The sequence below is a fragment of the Anguilla anguilla genome, chromosome 10, assembly GCF_013347855.1.
Source record: "Anguilla anguilla isolate fAngAng1 chromosome 10, fAngAng1.pri, whole genome shotgun sequence".
NCBI lineage: Eukaryota > Metazoa > Chordata > Actinopteri > Anguilliformes > Anguillidae > Anguilla > Anguilla anguilla.
Window position 1 is genome coordinate 37638443 of NC_049210.1, and position 27461 is coordinate 37665903.

Genomic DNA, 27461 nt, shown 5'->3' on the forward strand with positions numbered 1-27461 from the left:
AGGCCAAAAATAGTGTCTCGACCATTTGGCCCCCCAGCCCTCCCCCAAAAATTAAAAAAATAGCATCTTCATTAAAAAAAAGACTCTCTACTCAAGCAACTTTGAATAAACATCAATGTTAGAAGAAATGCCCTTGCAATAGAAAATGTGAAAATATTAATTTACAGAAGCTGTACCTACTTTTATGTCTGTTTATTTACCTGAGACAGTATTCAAACAGTTTGAGTCTTTGACTAAATTTCTGAGACTGGATTTCAAGAAATTGAATGAATGTAAAAAAAATTAATTTAAAAAAAAATTTAAAAAAAAGAAACGTCACCTTAAGAACCGCAGCAGCTGGTATTGCTCGCTTCCAAATGTGACGGCTCATCGAACGAGCAGCCTTTGAACCAGACCGATTCTCATCGCGTCACACCCTGACGAACACCAGTGCAGGTCCAATGTTGTTTTGTTTGCTTTTCCGATGAACCATCACATTCGAGAGCAGCAACGTCAGTGTGCAGGTGCCGCTCTGTTCCTTTTCATAATTTCATTTATTTATGGCACGCACCTGGGACTTTTTGTCCATCTTTGTCTTGGCTTCTACTGTATTTTTTTTTTTAATTACCCAGAATTCTATGGAGCGGAGTGGCTTCAATTCACAGCTCACAATCTGTAATCCTCAGTGTCCAGTGGAGTGTCACTGGTGGATGAAATGACAACTTTCACACGTCATATTGAACAATAACAAAAAGGCCATTCACCTGGTTTAGTCTTGAAACTAAATAATTAATTTGTGAAAACAATCTCATTTTAAAACAGACTGAGCATGGTATTGGCTATCTGCTGTAGCATGGATATGTTAGTGAGAAATAACTGACTGCTAAATGTCTTCTTGTTAAGAAAAAATGTGGACGCCCTCCATGGTTCCAGTGTTCATGTGACTGACTCGTAGTATTGATTGTGCTCAGGATGACTGATGTCATCATTGAAAAAAATGGTCAGTAGACTGTAGGCTTATGAGTTCCAGGAATGCTTAACTGCAGATCAATGTAAGCGATGGGTCAACTGGTATGCCTGCTATCCCCTTTGTCTGCATCATTATTCTCAGATCATATAATTTGTTTTGAACCTTGTCTCATGTGGACATAATAGCACGATCGTCTAGTGTCATATTGCCTGTAAAGCAGCGTCAGAATCAGAAATTAAATAAAAGCTAGCACATCACAGTTCTTTGTTGTTTTCATTAATAAATAAAGGTCTATTTGCTTGGGCAGTTCACCAAAAGAACATTGCAGTTAGCAAATGGATCTTATTCAAGAGAACACCTGACCGAATGAGTGGACAAATATACGGCAGCTCAAATATTTGATTATACATGGGATTCAGGCTGGTTTCTTATTCAATAGGATTGTTTCCTGTATAGCCTTGCTAAATTCTTACATCAGCTCTGACTAGTTACCTGATGTCACTCAATAATCATATAAATTGTCCCATTTGTATGCAATGCTTAATGCTAGAGATTATTTAATAATATGCATGTAATAAGCTGTCAAATGGCATTTTGGTAATGTTGTGTGTCAAACAAAGCACAAAGCATTCAGTGAAAATCTCACCCTTGCAAAAATGGTTTGTATTATTTACCCATTAGCATCCATGGGGCTATGTGTGTAAAGTTATGCCTCTTCTTTTTATACAGGCACAGATCTCTGCGTTGTTATAGTAGGGTGTCTCAGTTTAATGCAGGAGCCCACTGCTGCCATTGACAATATGCAGGCATACTTTCAGCATCGATGAAAATCACCTCTATTGATCTTCTCGGTATTCATGAATGAAAAGGGTACACAGGGAAGGCGCTGTGGTATCGAATAACAAGAAAGTGAAGCGACATGAACAACTGAAGAGGGGGTGAATCTGACCCCTGAGAGCCACACAGTGACCTCCATGCAGATTGGTCTGCCTTGGTCTTATACTCATAGACATGGTGTGTGCTGGTCAAAGTCCAAACAGTATGAATGTAGTGTGTGTCAGGCAAGAGTGTGTGAGGCACAGACACAGACAGAGACGGCTCATAATAAACAATTTAATTGTGTTAGCAATAACATGCACCATTGTAATTGGTCAGCCACAAGGATCTGCATTGTAGTTCTTGATTGTGTTTCTTTATCAGATTATAACCCCGGGGGGATATAAATAAGTTTCTGCTCGAGATATAAAACCAAAGGAACCATGAGTGAAAAGGAAGGATGTGTGAAAATAGAATGCACATACGCATCTTGTGTTTCACTACACAGGATGCACACAGGATGCAGGACATAAGGAACAGATCAAGAAGGTGAATGAGCATGCATAATGTACTGATCATCAATATGCACCAGTAGCAACTGTAGGCTAACTCCAGGTATTAATGCAGGGACAGTTGCCAGGCAGTTGCTGGTATCCGATGTAATGTTCCAGGAAGCCACGCATGGAAATACTCATTTACAGGATGGTTATGCAATTATAATGAGATGAAAAATGTTCTGTGTCTTTTCCGCCTAACTGGCTCAGTGTTGTGGTTCAGAGCTGTCAAGAGAAAAGCTATTGGAAATAAATGGCCTGGGTTAAACTTTTGCTAATGTACATTTTATATTTTAAGAGAGCGAAATAATTGTGTTAACCAGAAGAGGGCGACAATTAAACATCAATTAATTCTGCTAAATGTACTCCTTTCTTTAAATGGTCATTCTGTAACCACTACAAAATGTGAGTTTACCGTCACTTTGATTTTATAAAGCAACAAATAAAGTATGCCATATTGCATCCTGAAAAATTAGCAGGAACTGAAAATCGGTTGACTGTACACACACCCCAAATTATGTAAAAACATTGCAGTGTGACAGGTAAATGTGCAGTGAAACTCTGAAAGATTTACTCCACAGGAGTTAAACTCCAGTCCTGAAGGGCCACAGTGTCAGATGGTTTCCAGGGAATTACTGGCACTAGTGGTTCATTTAAGCCATCGATTGGCTGAAGAATTCCCATACCTTGTTCTCAAGGCTGCTGATTGGCAGCTGATTGAAAGGAAACCACAGACACTGCAGCCCCCTGGAAATTCAATTTGACACCCCTGATTTACATAGTTCATTCAGCATGTGAATAAGACAATTTAAACAGCATGAGTACAAAAAAGTTGGATTGCACAAGCAAAGATACAGATACAGCTACAGAGCAGGCAAACTGAAAAGTCGCTGCTCTGTTTTACTTTTTTTGTCTTTGTTATTTTAGCTTGTTGTTTTAGTTTATTGTTTTTGCCCGACACCCGTGAGGGGGAACGGTGAAGGTGTCAGTTTGTTTTATTTCATGTTTGTGTGGGGGCGCCCTCTCTCTCCATGCAACAGACAACGGTGTTGCCCAGTACTGCCGCACCTCCCTCCCCGGGGTGTCACGCTTTGTTGTGTGACACTGTTGTTCTCACCTATAGAATTATTGTAAAGATGTGGAGCCATGGCCACTGAATGCCAGTTTCATTAAGAATTAATTTCAGGATTTAATTCAGAAACAAATTAAGGATTCCTCTGCCCTTGTGTAACCTTATGATCACCCCCAACCCTGCAAGATGGCTTGCTCTCAAGCTGCTGGTTTATCTGTTTTACTCAAAGTTTAAAACTGACGATCTTCTCTGAAATTCCTGCCAAGGCTTAGGAGAGGCAGTCAGATAACTTTTACTTTCAAGGCCAAGCTCAAGGCCTTTTCTTTTTTATTTTAGGATAATGTGAATGAAATATTCTAGCAATATTGTGAAACTGTGACAAGACCAGAGTCAGCTACTGGCTCCCACTCACAGTGTGCAGTGCAAGCACTGTTGTCTCATTATCTCCTATACAAATCAAAAGGTCTTTGTTCAGTGAAAAATATATTCATGCATTCCCCACCGCTAATGCTGTCACTGCAATGTCAAGGATAGCTGGGTACCATACAGATTGGAAAAATAATGCGATACTCAAATTCTGCCACAGTGTGGCACTATGGTCTGTCCTTCAAAAGACAGGCGGTACAGGCAGATGACAACACATCAATATAAAAGAAAACATGCTATTAACAAAGAACCATTATAGCATTTCCTACAGAACACTTTGATTCACGATGGAGTACATACTATTTTCAGAATTTTGGAATGCAGATGATGAATGCTGATTCAGATGACTCAGACTTCTGTTTTAATCTTTCATATGCCAGTAGAAACCAGAACAGCATAATAAATGACAGAAAAATGTTAAATGACAAAAATATAGAAAACATATATAAATAATAACTGGATTTGGAATTTATTACTCAACTTTATGGTGGACTGTTTAGTTGAGCTCACACATTTCAATAAGGTACATGCAGTGTGTTGCTTACATCACTAGATGGCAATGTAAGTTTACACTTTAATTGATTAGCTGTTGTTCTGCAGCTCCAGAATGCCTGTTTCTGAGGGTTCCACTACTCACCGGAAATTATTAAAAAAGGAAAGACATTGTATTAGAGACAGATACCGCATTCCACTATGAATCCTGCTGCAGTTTAAAATTGTTTCCTTTTCTGTTCTGATATTGCACAATGTGTTGTCCGTGCATGGATGAACATAATTCTCGACTAGTTTGTGGTTTCAATAAGTAATTACTCATGTTTGTGTATTTGTTGTTTCAAATCCATTGGTCAGCTGACACAATGTTCGGGTGTCTTTGCTCACCCAGTCTCTGGGCTAGAATGAGTTATTGTTGCAAGTAAGAGATCCCCCCCCCCTGGCAGCTTTTCTCCAATAGTGCTGTTCACCCACATACACGCTATGATGTAACAGCCATTAACAATAGTTCATTGGTTGTTAACAAGCTCACTGCTTGTGTTGTTTTAATGATATATTCAGTCATTACTTCTTAATCCACAGAGATGTTAATTTTCTGAATGGGAATTTTATGTTTTAGTACATGCTGAAATGAATTCATTAATGCAGGCCCAAGGCTCTCTTCAGTAAATTTCCTCAGAGGTTTGCATCTTAAGTGTCATTGGACATGCATGTCTGCACTGGAACTTGAGATTGGTTTTAGGTTTTATGTTACAAGTCCACCATCCATCCATCCATCTCTCATCCAACCCACTTATTCCTGATCAGGGGTTGCTGGAGTGGGAGGAGTGGCTGGAGCCTATCCCATCATGCACTAGGCAAGAGGCAGGAATGCAACCTAGACAGGTCGCCAATCCATTGCTAATCGCATACATCATTCATACACTCATACTTATGTTCTTAGACTCTCCAATTAGCCTAACCTGCATTTCTTTGGACTGTGGGAGGAAGCCCACACAGACATGTGGCTAACATGCAAACTCCATACTGGCCAGAATTAGAACCCAGGACCTTCTTGCTGTGAGGTGACAGTGCTATTCATTGCACCACTGTGCTGCCACACAACTGCACCAAACATCTGAAAATGAACTGCAGGAAGAGTGGGAGGGTTCACCGAAATGCTGGCAACTTTCTTTTATTTAGTCATCTTTTTCATCTTACACAACTATTTCAGGTATAAACACTTCCTCTAAGTCATTCGGAAAGTCAAAATACATACCGATATGCACAGAAAAAGTATAAATTATTTACAGTTAAACACAATAGCACTTGAGATTAAAAAAAAAAAAAATGATACAAGGCAAGCTGGACATCAGTCAATAAATATAACTTCATTTCATGTCCGAGCATCCTGGAAACAATGTTTTCGCTCACAGATTTTAATAGAAAATTAGTTAGGGCAGTAACAGACCAACATATGTTATGTATCTAATACAAAATTAAATAGGGAAAACATAATAAAATAACAGTAAATATCAGTACATTATATAAGAAATATGATAGGACAAATAACTTTAGGGAACATAAATACTTTTTGGACAATGTGGCGGGGGAAAAAAAGTACACACACACTTTAACAGGGGCTTACCCAATCCTGCACAAACAGGGTTAAAACAAATGCAAAGTTTAATCGTGAATCCTTTTCACAATTTCAACTTGCTTAAATAGCTTTAATTTTCAGTACCCACCTGGTGAAATGACCAGAGATCTAAGTCTTAACACTGAGTCTTAACCCAAAAGTGGGAGGAGCTATCACGTACCATCAGTGACTCATGGACTTAAATCAACTGAGCTGTTTTTGTTTGGTTGATAAATACTGGTGATTGACAGCCACTGTTAGCCCCAACACCGTATGGCCTTTACAAAGCCTCTCTGCTGTAACAAGCCTTCTATCACCTCATCACACATCTGCATTATGAATCAGAGGGGCGGGGCTCTGTTATTCAGAAAAAACCCTCTTCTCAGACTAAGTGGGCTATCTTAAGTGCTAGAAGCAACCAGCACTCCAACGCTATACTTAGCTTACGCGACTAATGTCGAGCCCAAATGACACCGATAATTGAGAACATAGACATGGTATCTCCACACTTAGACGCCATTTATGCTCGCGGCTAATGCTCTGGAGATAAGCAGGGGAGGGAAGGCTGGGTGGGATGCATTCCTGTTTTAGTGTATTACAAAAGCACAGCACAGAAAATGACATCAGTAATTCCTAAATGCACTCAGCACATTTAGCACCTTCCTGCCTGAGAGAATATTTCATTCTAAAAAAAAACAGGTTGCCATGTTGGGAAACAATGACACAATACTTGTATTTACACACACAAAAAAGGAACGTACATGATAACAAAAACTACAAATAACGTTAGCTTATGGACTGAAATTATTAATGCTCCAGCTAAGAAATAGACGCTACTGCCGTCACAGTAAGCATAATGCTGGTCGTAAAGAGAGCAGCTTTGGAACCGTTCCAGTTAGCCAACCAGCAGCAAAACTCCAATGTTTCGTGAAGCGATCGTACTTTTTGAAAATGTCAGACCATTCTGTGACAAGAGAATCCGGGTCCCCTCCTGCTGCCTGGACTGTTCGCAAACGTCCTTCGACTGAAGAACGAAAAATCAAAAAGAATCTTCTGGGGCCATTCTCTTTGACAGCTATAGTGTTTCCTTTAGAAAAAAAGACTACAAATTCTTACAAAGAGATGAAAAATCGGTCCCGAAATGCCCCGTGCGGAGAGGAAAACCCCTGACGGGCTAAATTAATTAAATGGCGAGGTCGTCGCTGGAAATGTAAAGATTGTCGTTCCCCTCCAAACGGGGATACTTTTCACTTTGTTCGGTCACAGCTGAGTCGAGCAGGGACCCATCTTCTGAAGGGCCGACTGTAGCGTTCACCTTCTTCTCTTCATACTCTACTTAGCAGAGTAGACCTGCAAAACCCGAAACGAGAAACGTATTAAGAACAACATCGATGGGATAAAGAGCTTTTTGCATATTGAAAATAAACTATTAACTAAATAAAGTATTTTGCTACTGCGGTACTGCAGTTTCAAAACCGCATCACAATAGAGTCCAGCACATAGCTGTTTCAAAGTCTGATAATACATCGCCACAGTGGAAATGCTATGGTATTTCCCTGAAGCCACCCGCGTTCGAGATTAGGCTTTTCGGTCACGCAAGGGTTCGTTTCCTCTGAAACATTAATGGGTTCATTCACATCTCGGATGGACCGTTTTTTGCTGTCGGGGGGCCCAGTTCGGTTAATGACACATTGAGTCACACGGGAGGAAAAAGAGAACCGTATGTGGTGATGAATTGATACCGGGAGACATGGCCCAGCTCAGAGCCATGAGATTTCCCTGAGAGCATCAGCACAGAGTCATGAGGCGATCCAAGTGCTTACTGTTCACTTCCTACAGCCGCTTAAATTCATATACATTTGTACCACGACACTAAAATCTTGTCTATATTTATGTCGTTAGTATTTATTACTGTTTTTAATAAAATACAAAACAAAGCACGGAAGACAGAGCAGTTTGTTTTGTCTTCAGCTTGTTAAGAATAAATGAATGTGATTCCTCACAGGTCCTTGTAAAAGCATCTGACCCTATAATAGGTATATCCTTTAATAATGAGTGTGAAGGGTAATCAGCTTGCTGCTGCTAGACTGAAAACAAATGTCCTTTCTGTGATATAAATTGCAATTTAACTTGCTGTAGCACTGACGTATTTCGCCGTGTCTGCGCTGTGATTTAAAAAGAAATCACTCATAAAGCAAAGTCACTTCAAACACAACGAGGATGGGCTCTCTTCTCTTTAAGCGTACCGTCTCAGTGCCCGCACAACATCACCTCGTCAGCAAGTCCGCCGCTAGTCCTGAGGCTAACGCACGCGAACTCGGTTCAACGCAGTGATTTTCCACCCATCCATCAAAGCTGACGCACAGGGCGACCCGGCGATCGAACACAAATCGACTCGGAGCGACGGAGGGCCCAGGCGGTCCCCGGGCGAGATTGTAAACGGGGGCGGGGCCTGGTTTGACAGGGTTGATGAATGGGGCCGACCCCCCATCACCACCACCCAAGAACCTCACCTCAGAGACTTCCATCTGTCCTTCTCCATGTTGTTCTCAGGACCTTCGCTCTCGTAGGACGCCAGATACAAGGCTGTGGGGACAAGAGACGATCTTGTTACTGTTGGCACATGTTAACAGGGGGTGCGAGCTCAAGACCAGAACGCTGCTTTGTCACAAAGTCAGGATGCCATGGCAGCTGCCAGATACTGGAGACCCCAAGGTTGCCTTTTCAAGTCCAGACACAGAGTTCCAGTTAACATTCAGGTGTAAATACTATGCCTTGTGAAATGTGAAGGTCGCCCAAGATGAGGGTGTCTGATATGCATATACAGTAATGTAATAATGCAGTGAAAGGCGTTTTGGAAGAGGATCACTCAAACAGTCAATCAGGCCAGGATACACAAGGAATAGTGGTTGTGACCATTCTAGGGATTGATTTTGTTGGATCGAATTCCAGACTAAACAGAGTTTTTTTTTTTTTTTTTTTTTGCCCAAAATTGTCCTTCACCTATTATATTATGCAATGGCAGGACAAACTTGGGAAGCAAGTCTACACTGACCTAAAATGGGCTTTGGGCTGAACTTGGAAAGATTTTTAACCTATTGGCCCGAGAGAAACAGTATAGTCATGGGGTCAGTTGGTTCCCCTGGTGGTTTTTGGGGTCAAGAGGCTGAGGGAGCCAGCGTTCGGTATCCAATAATAATCCAATCCGGTGAAGCAGTCAAGCTTAAAATCTGAAAGCATGCAAAATGAAAAGCCACCTAAGCCATGGGATCATGTTCTTTTCGAGCTGATGACAGAAAAACAAACATGAAAAAAAAATCCTGCTCGGCTATGACATCAGAGCTGTGCGGCGCTCTGATTGGAGGAGGGGGGGTGACACGTACCATCTTCACTGAACACGGGCGCGGTCAGTAGGTAGTGAAGGATCTTGCGGTCTCTCTCAAAGGGACACTCCACCTTCTTCCAGGTCATGAACTCGCTCACCTGCTTGGCCATCTCCCAGAATTTCTGTAATTAAAAAATTAAAAAAACATCAAGTTATAAAAATCTGGAAACAGGTTCTTCAGTCATCCTGCTCCATTCAGACCGAGGTGAAGGGGTTCAAGGAATCCCAAAGATAGTGCTTTGGATGCATTTTCCATGATCTTGTTTTGTCTTACTAAGGTTCACAAAAGTTCACAAGTTGATTCTACTCAAAACACAATTTTTTAATGCTGACATAGAAAACTATACACAAAACATATGTTTCAAGGACACATTTATTCTGCCCTGATCTCTTTTCACTCTGTAAACTCTCTACAAAACTCTTCTACTTCTAACCTCCAGAACCTTTGATCTTTAAATACATAAAAATCCACTTACTTCAAAATTCACCTGGCCATTCGGCAACCGGTTGGCACATCCCTCGTTGAGGAAGTAGATGTCCTTGATTAACAAGCTGAAGAACGGTATGACGATCTATGAAAAGAAAAGAAAAACTGATGAGGCTGAGGTAATAGCACAGACAGTCCACGGGATGGGATCAGGCCAGAACATGTGTCAGAAGTGGCATTAATGGACAAAACTGACAGCTTAAGGCAAGAGTCCTACAGGTGGACATCGAGAGGGTCACCCATGATGACACTCAAGAGCGTCAACCTTGAGTCTTCTTCTGTTGGCTTTTCAGGCTGCACCCATTTGTCCCTTACAAACAGTTGATACTTATTTGGTCTCCGAAGTGCACCACAAGTCAAAATTTCTCAATTTCAATATTTTTCCTGTAATTTTCACAATGGATTGAAGAGGATATGAGACAGCAGTAATGCAGACCTGGAGAACCTTCAGAAACACTATATCACAAGCATGTGAGAGTCCATAATTAATTAATGCATGTACTGCTTGAGGATCGCCAAAGAGCTCAAGTGGAGCATTGATGGCTAAATTCAGCCCTGAGGAATCGCATTAGCATATAAGTACAGAATTATTTCTGTCCCGCCTTGTGAAAGGAGCTCACAGCTGTAAGGACGTTCTGGGAAAAACATGTTACGTAACAGAGAGAGAGAACAAAAAATAAATAAAAAATGATCTGCCATGCTCGGAAAGATGTGACCATCCGTGAACCACCCAAGAAGTCAGAAGGGCTGGGATTCCAGTTTTTAGCCCGAGAACATTTCGTCTCATGACCTCTGCCTGTCGATGCTGGGTCGGCTAGTCCTCTCTCTCTGGCCAGCGAGACGTGGGCGGCTCGTGAACTCTCCTCAACAAGCCCCCCGTGGCCGAACGCTTCCAAACCGCCCACCACAACCGCCCCCGAGAGATCGGTAGTGATGGGGCGCAAAACATTCTGGCAACGCTCTTTATCTTAAGTGCTGGGGGTGCCGTAGCGGCTATTGCTCTACTGTGGACCGTCGGGTCGCGGTAGGGATGCGAGAACACAATGTGAGCTGGCCCGGTGCCACGTTTTCTAGAAGGGAGCACAACGTGTCTGAAGAGGAAACGGCACGTCGTCTTGACGTCAGTCCCGGACGACCCGTCTTGCAAGCTGACCCCCACTGTCCTTTGGGTTCAAAACGCTGGCTTACGTAACCGTCAAAACAATCGAAAGGCCCAGTGCTTGTTTAGCGTAAATAAGGTATTTAACGCTGTGCGCTGTTGATAACGGAACACGCACCAAAGGCTACTTTTGTGCGTTTCGCCGTCTGCTGGCCTACTTTCAAAGCCACTTGCATTCCCCAGACTGGATTGTGTTTAGATTACATGAAAGATCAGACGCCTGATACAATCGCTACTTTTACATAATAATCAATCACCACTAAAATTACGGAGTATTTATTGCTTTTGGTTGTGAAATGGCTTTTTGGGGCACATTTTTGTTGGAGCGGAAACTTTCCCTCCACTCGCAGATAGTGAACGCCCCCTTCGAAATGACCACTCTCAAAAATGAAAACATGTGCATTGCGCAACGCCGTGACTGGGTTTGTGGGAACCGGTCTCCACAATGCTGTGAGTGCATGAGTAACCCTCCCACTGTTTGGAGGATGCAAGCTGAATAAATTACATAAAGCTCTACTCTTCAAAAAACAACAACACCATGAACTCTCAGTCTCGCCGTGAGTCAGAACTGGCACAGAAGTTCAATTCGGGGATTTTGCCTTCAGAAGTTCAGGATGTCAGTCGGGTTTTGGGCAGGGGGGTGGAGAAAGATTTGGGGTTTTTACCTTCTCTCTGCTGCTGTGGGCCGTTATGGACCTCTGGGTCGCCCCTCGTAGTGCTGTCCTGTAGTTGTAGAAATTGCTGGAAGGATCCATTTGGTGCTGCAGAATTCAAACAAAACCAAAGGGTGAATTGATTTGTAATAAAATACCCTAACTTCCACAGGGGGAAAAACCTCTATTTTGCATGTTCTGAGAATAAACACCCTCAATGGCGAAGCTCTACATCCCCCAAAATTGAAAGGACAAATAAAGCAAAGAGGCCTACGATCTGAGCTCGCAATCAAACTCGATTAACCGTCGAGATGCGCAGAGGCGGTTCTGAGTCACCCGTATAAGTGCGCATTTAATTTCCGAGCACCCTCCCGAACCCACGCACACTCAGCCCCTCACAATGCTCCAATTAGCATGAAGCCTGCCACGCAAACCACAGTCAAAGGCGCTCGCCCACACAGCGTTACCCGCCCACATGCTTAGTCACCACCCACTGATGTTTGCCAGTAAATGAAGCACAATATTGATACCGTACGTTTCCTCACCTCCAGGATGTCGAATTTGGCCGTTTTGACCTTGGCCCAGGTCTTCTTCAGTCGGGACACCGGACTCATGTTCATCCCGGCTGTGAGCGGTGGAGGAGTTTGGACGGGGGTGGGGGAGGAGGAGGGTAGGTTGGAGAAGAGAAGGACGTGAACGTCAATCCGTGCCATTCAGACAGAAACAACCCCCAGCAGCGGTTTGTCATTCTTCCTTTAACCCGTCTCACCCCGCCCCACCCCCTAGGACAGGCCAGAAGCATCTGGAAGGACAATGGAGCTAGTTTCTGCGCGCCCCCCTATCCTATGTTTAACATATGGTGAAAGGGCGTGTGAGGGAGATGGTGCTACTGGGGGGGGGGGGGGGGGTCAATCCAGGGAGGTGGAAGGAGACGTCTCCCCGGTGACCCCCCAGGACACTTTAACCCACAAACCCACCCTCCTCAGGGCAATTGTGCCCTCACCTCTGACTACTGCATTTTATCGCTACTGTGAAGCCCTGCTTAAAGAGACCATTTTAATCATTCATGCACTGCGCTGTAGTACTTCTGTTCGCAGCTTATCCTCACATCAAAGTTAATCACTTATGAATGGAGGCCAAAGCACAGTTATATAAAAGAATGAGCCAGGCTTGTTTTTATTTTTTAGAACGGTTTTGTTAGAAATTGACAGCGATACAAACGTTCTGAGACCGCAGCATTGTTTTATGGCTGTCAACATTTAGCTCGCTGGGCGAGCGGTGATTCTTTAGTTTTTCTTTGTTTTTTAAACAAAGGGTCTTTTCTGTGCCGACAGGTGTTTGTGTCTTTGTAACGAGCGCCGACGTCACGGCGACGGGCCTGGCCCCCGGCGGCCGCCTCAGTCGCGCTCGCTGCACGGTCAGGGCAACGTGCCGCCAAGCGAGCGCTGCGGCTCGGAGCGCGCCAACCTTTCCCATGACACGTCTGTGCCTTCACACCGGTCTGACTTCACCCCCCCCCCCCCCCCCCCCCCATCTCCCCAGAGAGAGACTGCGCAAAGCTTGGCCAAGGGCTGAGTCTCTGGGGAGAAAATGAGGGCTCGGACAGCTGCCACAGTCCCCTAAGCCCCTACCCCCCCCAAAAAAAGAAAATTCAATAAAAGTGCCGGCCCCCCCAACTTGGCGGTCAGTCAGCACTGACCATCTGCCTGTGGCGGGACACACCACCAGCCATGTGCCCCACCCCGCCCCCCCCACCCAGCCACTTCACCCCCTGACACTCCCTGACACCCTGGAGGCTGGTTCCCACTACCCACGATGCTTTGAGCCACCCCACACATATTACAGCATACAGCCCAGGGACTTATCGATCCAAACTGGCAGAGGAACCATTTTTATTTTATGTATTCAAAACAAGGAAGCGGACACACACAGCTGGTTTTTCCCCAATCTCTATCTGCGGGAAACTCACTAATTAAATAATCTAGCTCAACCATATTAATAGCACCTTTAATTACAGCTATATAATCGCTGCAAAGTCATGTTTTATACTGCCGCAAGGATTGACAAATGTGTGCCAAACAACAAACTAGATTAGCTGATCGAATTTTCTACGAACAAAAGCTTTTTTTGTGAGGAACAGAAATTGGGGCAAACTGTTGGAAGGGAGAAAAGACAAACAGACGCAAAAAAAGAACTCACAGATAATGGCCATGAGGGAGTTGAAGTTGCCGATGTTGAAGCACTCCCGCGCCACATCGATGAAGAACTCGATGACCCGCGCTCTCTGCTTCTTCTTAACCGGCTGCAGGGGAGCAGAGGCACATGATTAACTGGCTGATAGGGACCACATCAGGTTTGGTGGGGGGTGGGGGGGGGAGACAGAGAGAGATAAAGATAGCCAGGTGATGCACCCACCATGCAGATCTCCGTGGCAACCAGGTAGCTGAGCCTGTTGAACCAAGCCACGTACGCCTCCAGGTTGCTGGCCTTCTTGTGGTCGCTGAAGCAACTCTGTGGGTGAGGGAAGCACAGGTCCCATTAAAATGAGGGAAGTGCCTTTCCTTACATGTGCTGTAGATAACTGTATATTTTTTCTTAAAAACACACACACACAATGGACAATAATAACAATCACTGGCAGAGGAGCATAAAAATAAAAAAATAAGAGACTACAGAATAGGCATTTCACTGATGTGGTTACATTTTCTGAAGCAGTGCCACAAACTGGATGAAAATAATGCCCTAGTTCCCTTGTTTGTAGCCATCCCCAGACAGAAAACCCAATAATAAAAAAAAAACATTTGGAGCAAACTCTATTTAAGCCACTGAAAGCATTTGACTCTATAGCAGGCCCTAGCTAGAGGCCAAAGGCATCTGTAATACCAGACTTAGAACCGTGTAACTCAGACACGGCCTTTAGTCCATTTTCCACCCGTTAATCACTGCGAGCACCATTTATAGACTCCTCTCCCTCATATCTGTTGTCCAGCAACTAATCCTGAGCTCATCGGCCCTTTGACTGACAGCCGCTTTCGGCAAATCGTGCCTCTCCTAGGCAGCCACAGCGTAAAACTTCACTTAAGAAAGCTCTTACAGTTCCAGGGCAGCACAAAGAAAAGCGCGCCAAAACCGAGAGGTTCCTGTTGCCTAGCAGCCGAAAGCCAGGGCCATGCGATCCAAACAAAACCAGCAGTGGTTTTGCGGAGCTGAATGGTTGCTAGGCTATCGCTGATGAGAATTCTATTCAGAATGTTATTCAAAAAAGCTGAACGATGAGAGTAAAACTATTTTGCATGTCTAGACTCCACCATGAAGAACATGGTGCATTTTAATAAGAGCGTATGACGTATTTGGCTTCCAAGTACAGAGTGATTATGTACAATCAAAACGTAATTTTTCACTGCCAGACAGCCATGCCATAGTGTGTTAAGAGTCTCACAAATGTGAAACATCTGATTTTCTTTCCTATTTTGATGCCAATTAAGATTGATATCTTGGGATGATATTCAAAGCTGTGGCCAGCTTTCTTCCCTGAGGCACTGAAGCAGGATTTAATTAGCGGAGGAACTGAATTCAGGGTTAGTTGCCAAAACCTAGTAACCACTCTGAGCTACAGCGCGAGACGGACTAGCCAAATTCTGATGTAACTGGTGCTAAAGGGACTTCCTCTGTTCTGCCCCACAATACCTTATCATTGTCCAGTGGGTCCTTCTGAGCAAAGGCTTGAATAAACTCCTCAGGCCCAATGTAGCTCAGTCTTTCCTGAAAATAAATGCATTAATTCCACCTGCATATGATAAGTAGTTGATAATGAAGTACATGAAGAGCTTGTTTATCCTGTACAACAGTGATCTCCATTCCTGGTCCTGGCAGGCCACAGGGTCTGTTGTTTTTTTCTGGTTACTCGGCAGTTAATTGACCAATCAAAGCAGCCAATTACAGTTAACTCCCCCCACCTGGTTTCTTGGGTCTGAACTGGTTGCTGATATTAAGGTAGAAACAAAAAATCAGCAGACCCTGCAGCCTGCCAGGACCAGGAATGAAGGTCACTTCAATGCTACTTTTACTGAAAATACAATCGGCAGCATAAGTAAAAAGACAACTGATTGGACAAATTAAAAACAGTGCTCGATAATAACAACAAAAAACTTCATTTCCCAGACTCTCCTGCCAAGTGGTACATACAAGTTCGATGTGGGTGAGCTGCTGGGAGAGGGTGAAGGGGTCATTGCAGATGGTCAGGATGTCCCTCTGGATGGACTGCGGTTTGGTCTTCAGGACAGTCAGCCTGTCGGTCGCCGTGGCGTTGATTTTGGCCAGCGCCTCCTCGTATTGGCTCAGGGCGGTCAGCTTACGGATCAGGGTCTGGGACATCTGCTGGACAGCCTTGCGGTAAAGCTGCAACAACACCAGCAGGCCAGCGTGAATTATAATGCCAGAAACACCATTGTTACTGACTCTATTGAAGATAAACTCCTTGCCCAAGGGTTTAACTTCAATCCACACAGGAATTCACAGAGCAACCATTCTTCTTCTAACCAAACACTCCTCAAGAAAGCCCAACTCAGTGTAGACAGATAATCAATATTTTGTTATTGCTGATATCAGAGCAAACAGCAATAATTGGTAGATTAGAAGCGGTCAATTGTTTACAATAAATATTAGTGTGAAGTTGTATTAACAGTGTTGTGATGCATTATCTTGAAATCTTTACTCTGCATGATCTGTATCAAGCATTAACTGTCTTAAACCAGGCCACTCTTAACTCAAGTCTTTGCTAAGTCAAGTTGACATCAAGTTGGCAGATATCAAAAGTTAAATACAAGAAAGTATAAGTAATTTTGGACAACAATAACTGTACAAAAGCAACAAAGGCATTTGACTGTGTGAAGGCTGAGCCCCACAGCCCAGACAATGGAAAGTTCTGGAACACTGTCAATGGGCAGCAATGGTATGCTGTAATCTAATTGGCACAGAGAATTGCGCATTTTTTTCAGAGCTTGCAAAATGCATGACTAGACCAGACCAGACCAGACTAGACCAGAGAGCTGGGGTCCCGCCAGGGTTCGACCCGCCTTTTCTAACTCAATATGGAGTTGCGTGATGTTAGATAACCAGGCTTTGACACACTTAGGAGGGGGGAGAGGGTTACATAAGCATGCCCTAGTTCCTCTCCCGGCGGGTGGAACAGAGTGCGGAGGCCCGTTCAAGGCAACATGCACTTCTCCCGGGATTCGCCGCAAAGTCCCAGCAATTCCACATCTACTGGCTAGATTCTCAGGGCCCAAGATCTGAAGAGAAGCCGTCTTAAGGAATGCCATATTCAGTGAGTAGGAGGGATGTGTCAAGCCAGAGTTCAAAGTCTAGGTCTTTTTTTCTTGTCAGTTTTTTGGGGAGTTTACCCCCCCCCCCCCCCCCCAGTCCGGTCTATTCCAGTTTCCAAAGCAGTCAGCACAACGCCACAGGCATCTGTGGATGGGTTGAAACAAACCCCATTAATCAGCAGGTACGGGGAGGTCATGTGCAAGGCAGGAGAGTGTGGCCCTTCCTGTAATTCTTCTGTCAATCAGCAATAATGAGGTACCTTCAGTCAGCGGTACCTGCACTTTGAGAGGCCCCTCAGCATCTCAAAGAAGTTAACCGATTCTGACACAAAGCAAGAGATGGCCCCAAATTTGTATGTAAGGAACTGCTTACCTAAGTGGTAAAAAAATGACCCACTTTCATGTCTGTGAGACTATGAAGGTGTGGTACGCTCTACAAGCTCGACAGAGAATGTCCTGTCTCACATTGAAACCATTCTGAAGATCAAAAAACATCTTTGTAATTTACAATAACTGACCACTGTTCAAGGTTAAAAGATGCTGTAATTTTAAAATTCTGAATAGTGAAAAACATGAGTGCCTTCGACCAAAAGATATTTGCTCTTGTTTTTACCAGCTTCATCAAAATGTTGGATTTTTAGCTATGTAGCTACCTTTATTTGCTTTCCATTTGGACCACGTCCTTTTCCAAAGGAAACCACTTTGGATATACTAGAGGCAACAGAAAGACTCCCTGGATACACCTTCCCCTGCTGCACTCTTCTGCTGGTTAACCACTGATGTACGGTTGAGTGGCCGCAAATGGAGCTCTCAGTGGAGATTAATAGTAGCTACAACGGACTTCACAGAAGTGGGATCATTTGATCACACCTTGACTGATAGACCCGGCCTGTAGTTTCCTAGGATCCCGTTACAGTGATGAAAGAGACGCTTGTTTATATGTGTCTGGGCAGGGGATCAAAGGGAATCGCTGATCGTCTCTCAAAACTTTACCATCTGCCGAGGCTTCTGTGCCCACCACAAATAGAGGGGGTATATTTAGAAACAGGTCCGGCAGATAACTAGCTGGCATTTTCGAGCATCATGCGGCTCGGCTGTCGTGACGGCCCGCGTTAAAAAAAACTCAGTTTTGGCCCCACCCTGTCAGTCAGGGCTGGCAAACCGACCGAGCGGCAGCCGGGCTGACGGCACGACCTCTGTCACTGAGCCGAGCCCCGCCTCCCCACGTCAAAGTGACATCACTTCCTGTCAGGATCAAATGACCCGCTCCAGAAAGCTGCCTCTTATGTAAGCGGCGGCTCGGACAGGGGGTGGGGCTTCTAGACCTCGCTCTGGGGGGTGGGCATAGCAGGTCCCTCATGGGGTGCAAGCCTTGTTTTCACTGGCTGTGGAGCAGACCTCAGCTTTCTCTATATAGCCAAGCGCTTCCATTATGACAGCTCTTGCAAACCAAGCCTGAAAGAGAAACGTGGTCTCTGGAATATGCCACAAACAGATGTTAGAGACTCTATTCTAGGATTCTTTGCCAGCCAGCAAAGTCCAATCAGTGCACAGCTAACCAGGACCCAGATGGGTTTTTCCAGGTGCTGGTATGGGGAGGTTAGGTCAGAGGTTCCAGGGGACAAACTTGCACCATAACGTGAGGTGCACTGCTGTTCCCGGAAACTGGTACTGTGCCTGGGATCAACAGAGAACACAGTTACTGTCCAAACCCTCTCTTTCTAATCGATTCAAAGGTTAGAGACAGTCTCTGTTGTTCTTGGACCTTCCTGGTGCATGTACGTATACATGCACACACTTGTATGCATTTACATACACACACGCACATTGTACATTGTTGTGCACAAACATCTACACTGTAAGGAAAACAACAGTGCCTATCACTGCCTACTGCAGCAAAAAAGTCAAAGAACTATGAATTCTGTCTCACAGTTAGCAGGCAGTCAAAATCACATGGACAGTGCACATGGCTGGTTTTACTGAGATGGTAAAGTCTGCACACTAGTCACCCAATGGCACATATGGTCTCACCATTCTAAACACTCCTTATTGTTTTAGAAGGTGCAGAATCAGTATCTACACTTTGTGCCACCAGACAAGCTCTTTGAATAGAAGGCACTTTCTTTAGGGAGCTGTCCAACTGAGCAGATGTTAGCGAGCGTGTTGGAACGCTGCCTGCCTGCCTGAACGCTAGCTGCCTCTAGCTAGCCTCAGTAATTCCCCTCCTGGCAATACAAAGAAAGTTACACACGAGACGCCACAGGCAGGATACAGTGTGTGGACCTGACTCAATACCATCAAGTCACGGGGCGTTATGGAGGGGAGGTCGGGGTAATAACATTAAGGTGAAGTCAGAAAAACAAAACTAACAAAGTTTAGAACAGAACATTAGAAGCAGGCCACCGTAATGCAGTTCACATGCCGACTACACACATTTAAGGAGCTATCCTGTATTTACCACAGTCTTTATTTGGTGCAGAATCCAGGAAAACTGAAGACACATAAACTACATGTAGGAAACTACCACTCATGACTGACACGTCCCCAAATTTCCCTGAAATTTAACAGGTCAGATATGCTCCAGAAACAATGTTTTCCATGCACCATGCACCAGTACTAGCTTTTTAGCAAATCCACATTGTTTTGTAGATAGTAGACTTCCTTGCGAAAATGGGCACAACAAATATCAACTATTGTGGTTATTCAACACTGTAGTGCCTGTGGGCCTCCAGAAATGAAACTCATTTCTTGTGGGTCTCTTTAAGAAAACTTATTGGTTTGTCTGCATCCAGAGAAGGTGCAATGTTTAGGCATTTCCGACTTTGCTTGCTTGCGCAAAAGTGGCAAGAGCATTATTTGCAAAGTACAAGTAGAAAGGATTTCACTGGTCTTAGCATTTTAGTGACATATAATGTACAAAGTTAACCCCGCCCACTGAAAACCTGCCGTTCAGCCAAGGGGGAAAGCAAGCAAGTCTCAACACAGGCTTTTCTACGTATTTTTTGCAAGAATCATTAAAAAATATTCCTGGGCCAATTCTAAATGCAAAAAAGTATTAAAACGACACCAGAAAATCATACATTTCAGTTTCCCGGAACTTTTATGTTGCAATCAACATCAGCCCAACTAATCAAATTCCCTGTAAGAGTGCTACAGTAACAGCCAGAAATCTGAATTTTTCAGGTTTTCTTCAAACCCGTCCAACCAAAACCAACTGTTCTGCAGCTAAAAAAAACCGGTGGCCCAATTCCTGCTCTCAATTCCCCACTGTGCAACCTCGCGCACGGTATTTCACTGTTAATCCTGGCATGCTTGATCATTTAAACCCAACACAGGTCGTTCTCTCTCCACTGTTAAGAGCATGCATATCAGAAGCTTTAAGATGATACCCTGCTGGGAGCCGGTGGATAAAAAACGGAAGCAGACTTCAAAACGCAGATGTTTTTCTTCGCTCTCCGGTGCTACGTACTACGGGGACTAATGTGAAAGGAAAAGAAGTGATGTACAGCGAGCACATATTCAGCAAACCGAAAGCAGAGGGAAAAAAGGAGAAACAGATCAAAACTAGCATATCAAAACCAACAAGAAAGTAGGTTGATCAAGACTCGTAATTCAACAAACTTCTGAATAAGGAACACCTGCCTACAGGCACAGTGAATGAGACTAGCCAGGAGGCAGGAGATGACCTGATAACTTCAAGAAAGAGACAGAGAGCATACGAAAAGAGTTACAGAGATTGAGATAAAGGGAAAGAGAGGGAGTTAAAGATATTCAGATAAAGAGAGAGAGTGAAAGTGCCTAAGAGAGAAAGTTATGAGAGAGCTGAGGTGTAACAGGAGCTACTGTCTGCTGGCACACTGACCTCATCCCCGCTGGCCAATCGCTGCGTGAGCTCCTTCAGGCTGCGCATCATGCGCTCGTCCCGGAAGTCGTACGGGAAGGTCTCCGTCCACTCCGACAGCAGCTGCAGGATCTTCGGCGCCATCTTTCGGATCCTCATCTGCCGTTTCAGAAAAACAGAGTTCAGAAGTTAATATAGCCGCCATTCCATTCAGATACAAAACTTTGGAATATGTATCAAAAACTACTATGAAGAGGAATATAATGAGTTTTAAAGAATGGGTGAAAAAGTGAAATCGTTGAAAAAGAATGGGCGTTAAAAAACATTATTTTATCGAACGTATGGACACTGAATACAAGATTTTAAAGGTGAGTTTAGGAATGAGCAGAGGGACAGGCTGGGGCGATCAGTACCTTATCAGCTTGGGGGTCGCTGAGTCTCTGGTGCTCCACACACAGGTAACAGACCTTAGACATCAGCTCGTGAGGGTGAATGAACACCCTGGAGCTGAGCAGGAAGGTGAAGATGTACGTCCTCTGTGACAGAAGAACAGAAAGCCACGTCAACAAATTGCAAAGAGCCACTTCAACAATACAGTTGGATTTCATGAATTAGTCGCTCATAAAAGTGAGCAAGGTGTTGTGGGAGAGTGCAGACACTCACGTCAGGGTAGTAGTCCATGTTGGGGACTAAGTGCTGAATGAGAGCTTCCAGAGACCCTGACACGAGGTTGTTCTCATGGTAATACAGGCCGGAGTAGCTCTCCTCCGCCGTCTGGTAGAGATTCCTGTTGTAACCGCTGGTGCCAAACACAGTGGGAAATGGCGGAGTTTGAGGCATCTTGTCCTGTTGAAAAATTTAAAAAACTTTCATGGGAAACTGGATCAAATCCTGGTCCTCTGGACATTTCTGGGAAAAGCTACAAACGGGACAAATTTTGCTGACCACAATTTCTGAGGAAAGCGCTTTTTTTCATATTTTCAAAGAACCCTAGAAAGCTCATGCAGCTTAGACTGTGGACCTAAGAGACTTAAAACATACATTTTTCATTATTTAAGACATACCCTTGGCTGCAAGAAGTAAGATGTAAGTAGCTTACTATCTTCATTAAAAGTTGTCAGCAAAACCATACATGCGAATGCTTTTAGTGCATGTCTGCTACTCCAGTGATCAGCATCTGATTGGTCCCATAAAAATCACATGAGAGCATGGCAGAAACCACACTTTCTAATCCACCGTGATACCACCGGATCGCTCGGGAGCCGAGACCTTCCCCCCGCATTGACTTAAGCACAATAATCTCCCACAAGCTCTTAGCTCACATGGGCATCAGCACAGCAGACTCATGTACACGACACATGATAACCAGGAACACTCTGACCTGAAGATCAGGGTTTTTCGAACAGAATGACACTTATTCAAAGACCAACCGGGGATTAGACGGACCGAGCAACTGAATGGAGGATTCTTCGGAGTCGGAACACGTGAACAACCCGCTCCCTCTCCCCGCATACATGTAAAAACATACATTTCGGTGGTCATCACAGAACTCTCTGTGTTCGTTTCTCAATCCTAGCAAAAACAAAAAAAAATCACCTGCTTGCTCAGGCTGAACCCAGGCTGCCATGCTAATGAACCACCTGACTTTGGGCCGGCTTGTGCGAGCCCATCGCGAGCCGCCATGACACCTCCTTTCACACTGCCTCCTAAAGCCTGCCGGCAATTAAGCGATTAGGCGGATTCTTCCTCCGAGCGGTGTCCGTGACGGAGAGGCGCTCCCGCGGGCTACCAAACCGCACAATGGAGGCATTCAGTGGCCCGGCACGGGGCGAGGGGACCCCCAGACAATGGCCAACTCCACGGCCTGCAACTCCCCCCCCGCCCCCCCCCCCCTCCTCCCCTCGTCTATTCAGGGAGACATTTGGGTGAGCACACATGGGCTGGGGTCAGAAAGGGAGTTTGGGGGTTGCCAGGGTTCCCCTTTTCCATAAGACGGAACATAAGCTGGGCCACGGATATTAGCATTAAAAAGAGTCTTAGAAGTCAGATCAGCGTCCTCTGCATCTGTTCAGAGATCAGAGTCACCCCCAACCTCACCCCCCCCATTCAACTGTGGCAATGAGATCAGTGGAGTGGAGAAATATCAATGTCAAGACTGCAGCTTCCCTCCCGAAATTCCCTCTTAAAAGAAGAAACAAAGAGAACCTCAAACCTTTTCTAATTAACCACATCGCCTACACCCGACCTAAATACATGGTGTCAAAACTAAACCAGTAATCAATCGTGCTGTTGATAAACTTGGATGATTTAATCAATCTCCTCATTCGATCCAAATCACATGCTAAAATAAACAAGTCACTAAAACACAATTACGAAAGATTCTATTGAATGAGCTGCTGCTTGATACAACTTTGATACCACATTTTTTATTTTGTTTTTTTTTGCAACAGTGGCTTTCCTATTTTTTTAATGGTTAGAAACACTACACTGTTAGCAACATTAGCATTACATTACATCTGATGTTAATGCTAATGATGCTACATCATTAGCATTTCAGCACACGCGATTCCACCACATCCTCAGACGTGCGAAAAGGCACAACACGTGTGTGTGTGTGTGTGGCACCAGAGCGCATCTGTGCAGGTGACGTCAGTGGGGGGCCCAGAGAAGGGTCTGGGTGGCCATTGTAGAGGCAAAGCCCCAGCACTCCGAACAGAATACAAATGCCCCCCTCCGCCTCGGCACCTCCTGATTGGCCAAAGATGGCAGCTGCATCGCCACATAATCCTGTAGAAGTCTAAAACAAAGCGGGCGCAGACTGCAAACAAGACATCTGAAACGACTTGCATTTCAGCTCCAGGTGTTAGATGCATACGAGCCACGTGTTGGGCGTGCACGCAGACAAAGGCAAACGTCCTCAAGACGGCGTTGGCTTAAGCTTACCACCACATGTGTACGGACACAAACAAAAACACACAGTGCCCAAAAATAGGACATTGTTTTGGTTACGGTTTAATCAAGTCAGCGAAGCATGTGAAGCCATCTGCCCCCACACCCAGGGAACTGGAACGCAGTCAAGAAACCAGAACGATCCCAGGAGACCTCTTTGGAAAACTCTCCACTCCATTGCTCAACAAAGCAAATCATGATAAAAAAAAATATCAACAGGAAAAAAATGCTCCCAGCTGCAAAACTGGCACAGTGTTCGGTTAAGACATCATCACATGATGACCGTAATCTCTGACCACTGCTGAGAAGATGACTGGGTCAAAACATCTCGCAGCAATTTGGTTCACAGGGGACTTCCTCCCACACTGGTAGCTAAATTTGGGAGATTAGTAATGGCCTTTAAAAAGCTTGGCTGCTATGAAACGGCACTGTCACTGTTTGGTATCAGACGACCATAACACGCCAAACCTCAAAAATAAAGGGATGAATTTATACTTAATACACTCAATACAACTCAAACATTCAATTCAACAGGCACTGCTGTGCTGCAATCCCATACATTTCAATGAGAATTGATTCACAGCGTAGACACTGCTTCAGAACAGGATGGCACCGCCAGGAAAAGCCAGTCTGCACTCATACACAAATTGGCTGTAGTTTGCTTTTCAATGAGTGCTTCACTCAGAGAAGGATGAGTGGGTGGATTTCACTTTATATAGCCGCCGAGGCTAAACTTACATCCCGCCCCACCAGCAAGGTGTTAACGACCGCCCATAAGAGAGCGTCCGGGAAGAGAAAGCCATATAATTGAAGCCAGGATGCGGGAAATTGCTCCCACACTTGTTTCCAGTTCGCTGCAACTACCCAGAACCCCTGGTAGATTTTTATGGTGGGGAAACTGAATAAACAAGACTTCTGTTTTCTCACATGGCTTTGAGACACCTGACACATCCGCTAACTGAAAGGCTGGCTCAGTCCCTTTTGGGTCTGTCCCAGCTAACACAAAAACGTTCTCACAACGGTGCTGCCATGTAGTGACAATGTTATAACATTGATGGAACATTCTGGAAACATTGTGACAACATTTTGTGATAGCTGGGAGCTACTGCACTGGAGAACTGAGACCCTGTGAGTTATCCAGTGGACAAGACAATCATGATATAGCAAAAGCTGTCCTGTCATTCAAACAACAAACAAAACACAGGTCACTATCAAAAACAGAGCACGTCCACAGATGCAGCGAACTGCATCATATGAGCAGATATTAAAACAAACACTGCTCATATGATACAGTGGGGGGGGGGGGGTTCACAATGACTCAGAAACTGTGCTCAAATTACACACGCCAGTGCTACCCACGAGCTGAACTCTGTTCACATTGCAAACTACTTCCAGAATCTTGGCGGAAGGGTGCACAAAAACATTATCATACCTTGGTCGAAGTCCCTCCAAGTCACAATAACGTCAGCAGTTTAGACTCAAGGTACAGTGAGAACATTCCTATTCCCATGATTCCTATGAACATTAACAAAGTGCACACAGGTGGCGATGTAATATGAACTCAGGCATCCAAGTGCTCTCTTTGTACCACTCTGGGCACAGAGTCATAAAGGACAGGAGATTGTGATCTCGAAACGTCCAGTGGCCAAGAGAATCCTATTTACCTCTCCAAGATCTGTGCATCTAAAAATAGTCCAAAGAAAGACGAATGCCAAAAGTCTCAGTATGGGGAACCACACATTAGATATGCCCTCAATAAAAGATGCTTTTACAATTATAAAGTCAATAGTAGAGCCGGTTTGAGAGGTGCTACCTAATAAATGCCTCTGATCATTTGCAGTATGCATAATTCTGACATTTTTATTTGGATTATTTAAATTTTCTTACAGATAGTGTCCAACATAACACATTACAGCACTGTTCTCGGACATGCGGAGTGTGTGATGTTCTTGGGTTCCGCTACTCCCATATTTTCCCCCCAACTAAAAATCACTAACAATTCCACCGATTCCAAGCGGTCGACACACGTAAGGACGGTGAACCCTCGCTCCGAGTTACCTCAATGTAGGCTAATTGTCAAAGCAAGTGGTGCACGATAATTCTCTACGAATATTACCTCCCGATCACGACTATTATTTACGGATTTTAAGGCCATAATCTACAGTCACCATCAAAGGCAAGTTCAGAAGGCTATCTGTAACTGCTTCAAATGCTTATTAAAAGGTGATCATGCATGCACTCGCGCTTTTCTAAACCCATACATCGTTTCACCGCATGAGTTCTTCTGCAGAGCGATTCACCAAGTAAATGCTACTTCTTATCAGACATGAAAATGTCAGGTTAACCTATCACTGGAAGAATTAGCAAAACTGTAATCAACTGCTTTTCTGCCTATTATGCATGTAAGTGAAATCTTAAATACAGAACATGCAGCCAGTTTATTAATATGAGGAGTAACAGCGCCTTAATCCATGTACACCCAGCACAGACTAGCATTAATATAGTCGGTGAAAACAGATCATCGATTGGATACAGTAAAAATATAAAATATAACACATAGCGCAATAAAATCGTTTTCAAAACGCAGAGACAAATGAGACTATCCACTCACCTCGAAACTGAAATCTGAGTTTGTAGGTTTTAAGTCTTCTAAATCAGTTCACACGTCTCTCCGATCTCCTGCAATTTATTTAATGTAGGCGAGCTATCCTTATCTTTAAATGGTTAAACTTCGCTTTACAATAGATGAAAGAGATGCATCCCAATTCAGCTGCCTAAAGTTGAATCTGTGAATATCCAAACATACATACACATGACAATTCCCGACACATCCACCCACTGACTGAACCACACACTACGGACTTCACATGTAGGGCTATTAGTCAAAGAGCCGGGAAAGACCGCCTTCTTCGTGACATTCTACTACAATGACCAGCAAGAGCCAATTAGAGAAGAGAAGCATGGAACTACTACGGCAGCATTTAGCCTGTCCATCAACTGTGAGGGGCGTACTGCTGTTTATTGTAATGTTTCATATGAATTATACGGACACCCACTTGTTTAAAGAACTGTTAGCCCCAATGTATGGGAATCAAATTCATGGGGAAAAATAACTGAATAAAAATACTATATATTCACTGGAAAACAGTTCCAATGGTATGCTTCCTTGTTACTATTCATTCGGTGCAATATAATAATAATAATAATATTATTATTGTTATTGTTATTGTTATTGTTGTTATTATTATTGTTATTATTATTATTATTATTATTATTATTATTATTAATAATAATAAAATTACAAAAAAGTTAATTAATCTTAATTTGCCTTTGTCATTTTCCTGAGGCTAATTCCAAAAAGACAAATTCCAAAAATGCTGAAAGATAGGATGGACCTAGGGCTTGACCACTGACCTCTTTATTAAATACAGAGATCAGCGGGTGGGATTGTTGGAATGCTGACAACTTCGGACGAAAACCACAGCCATGGGCAAGAACTAGAAAAGTTCAAAGGTAAAATAATCAATGCTGGGTGCAACTTCAAAGCGCAAGGTAACTTCATCACTGCAAGGAAAATATGCCCATGCCTGAAATTCACAAGAGTTTTACATTGCAACAGGATAAAAAAGGCTGGTGGTAAAGTTTGCACACACACACGCACACAACTCACACACCAAGAAATGCATATGGATTTTGAATACACATGCATGCTAAACACTACTAACTCAAATATACT

The 27461-nt window shown here is 44.0% G+C and overlaps 1 protein-coding gene across 5 annotated transcripts in view; it reads right to left on the reverse strand.

Annotated features, from left to right (window-relative positions):
* Positions 1–5452: 5452 nt before the first annotated feature.
* rasgef1ba (RasGEF domain family, member 1Ba) overlaps positions 5453–27461 on the reverse strand; it is a 73289-nt gene continuing 51280 nt past the window's right edge. For 4 of the 5 annotated variants that reach the window (XM_035379144.1, XM_035379142.1, XM_035379141.1 and 1 more), the window contains 13 exons: positions 21440–21622; positions 21190–21312; positions 20798–20935; positions 15797–16009; positions 15299–15373; positions 14027–14122; positions 13811–13913; positions 12157–12236; positions 11624–11719; positions 9789–9884; positions 9311–9434; positions 8441–8513; positions 5453–7277 (listed from right to left, as the gene is read on the reverse strand). In XM_035379144.1, the coding sequence (XP_035235035.1) occupies positions 7253–7277; positions 8441–8513; positions 9311–9434; positions 9789–9884; positions 11624–11719; positions 12157–12236; positions 13811–13913; positions 14027–14122; positions 15299–15373; positions 15797–16009; positions 20798–20935; positions 21190–21312; positions 21440–21622 (1425 nt within the window). In that variant the 3' untranslated portion in view covers positions 5453–7252. Of the gene's footprint in view, positions 7278–8440; positions 8514–9310; positions 9435–9788; positions 9885–11623; positions 11720–12156; positions 12237–13810; positions 13914–14026; positions 14123–15298; positions 15374–15796; positions 16010–20797; positions 20936–21189; positions 21313–21439; positions 21623–26336; positions 26610–27461 lie in introns of those variants that run through there. The other variant, XM_035379145.1, reaches the window with a different exon arrangement.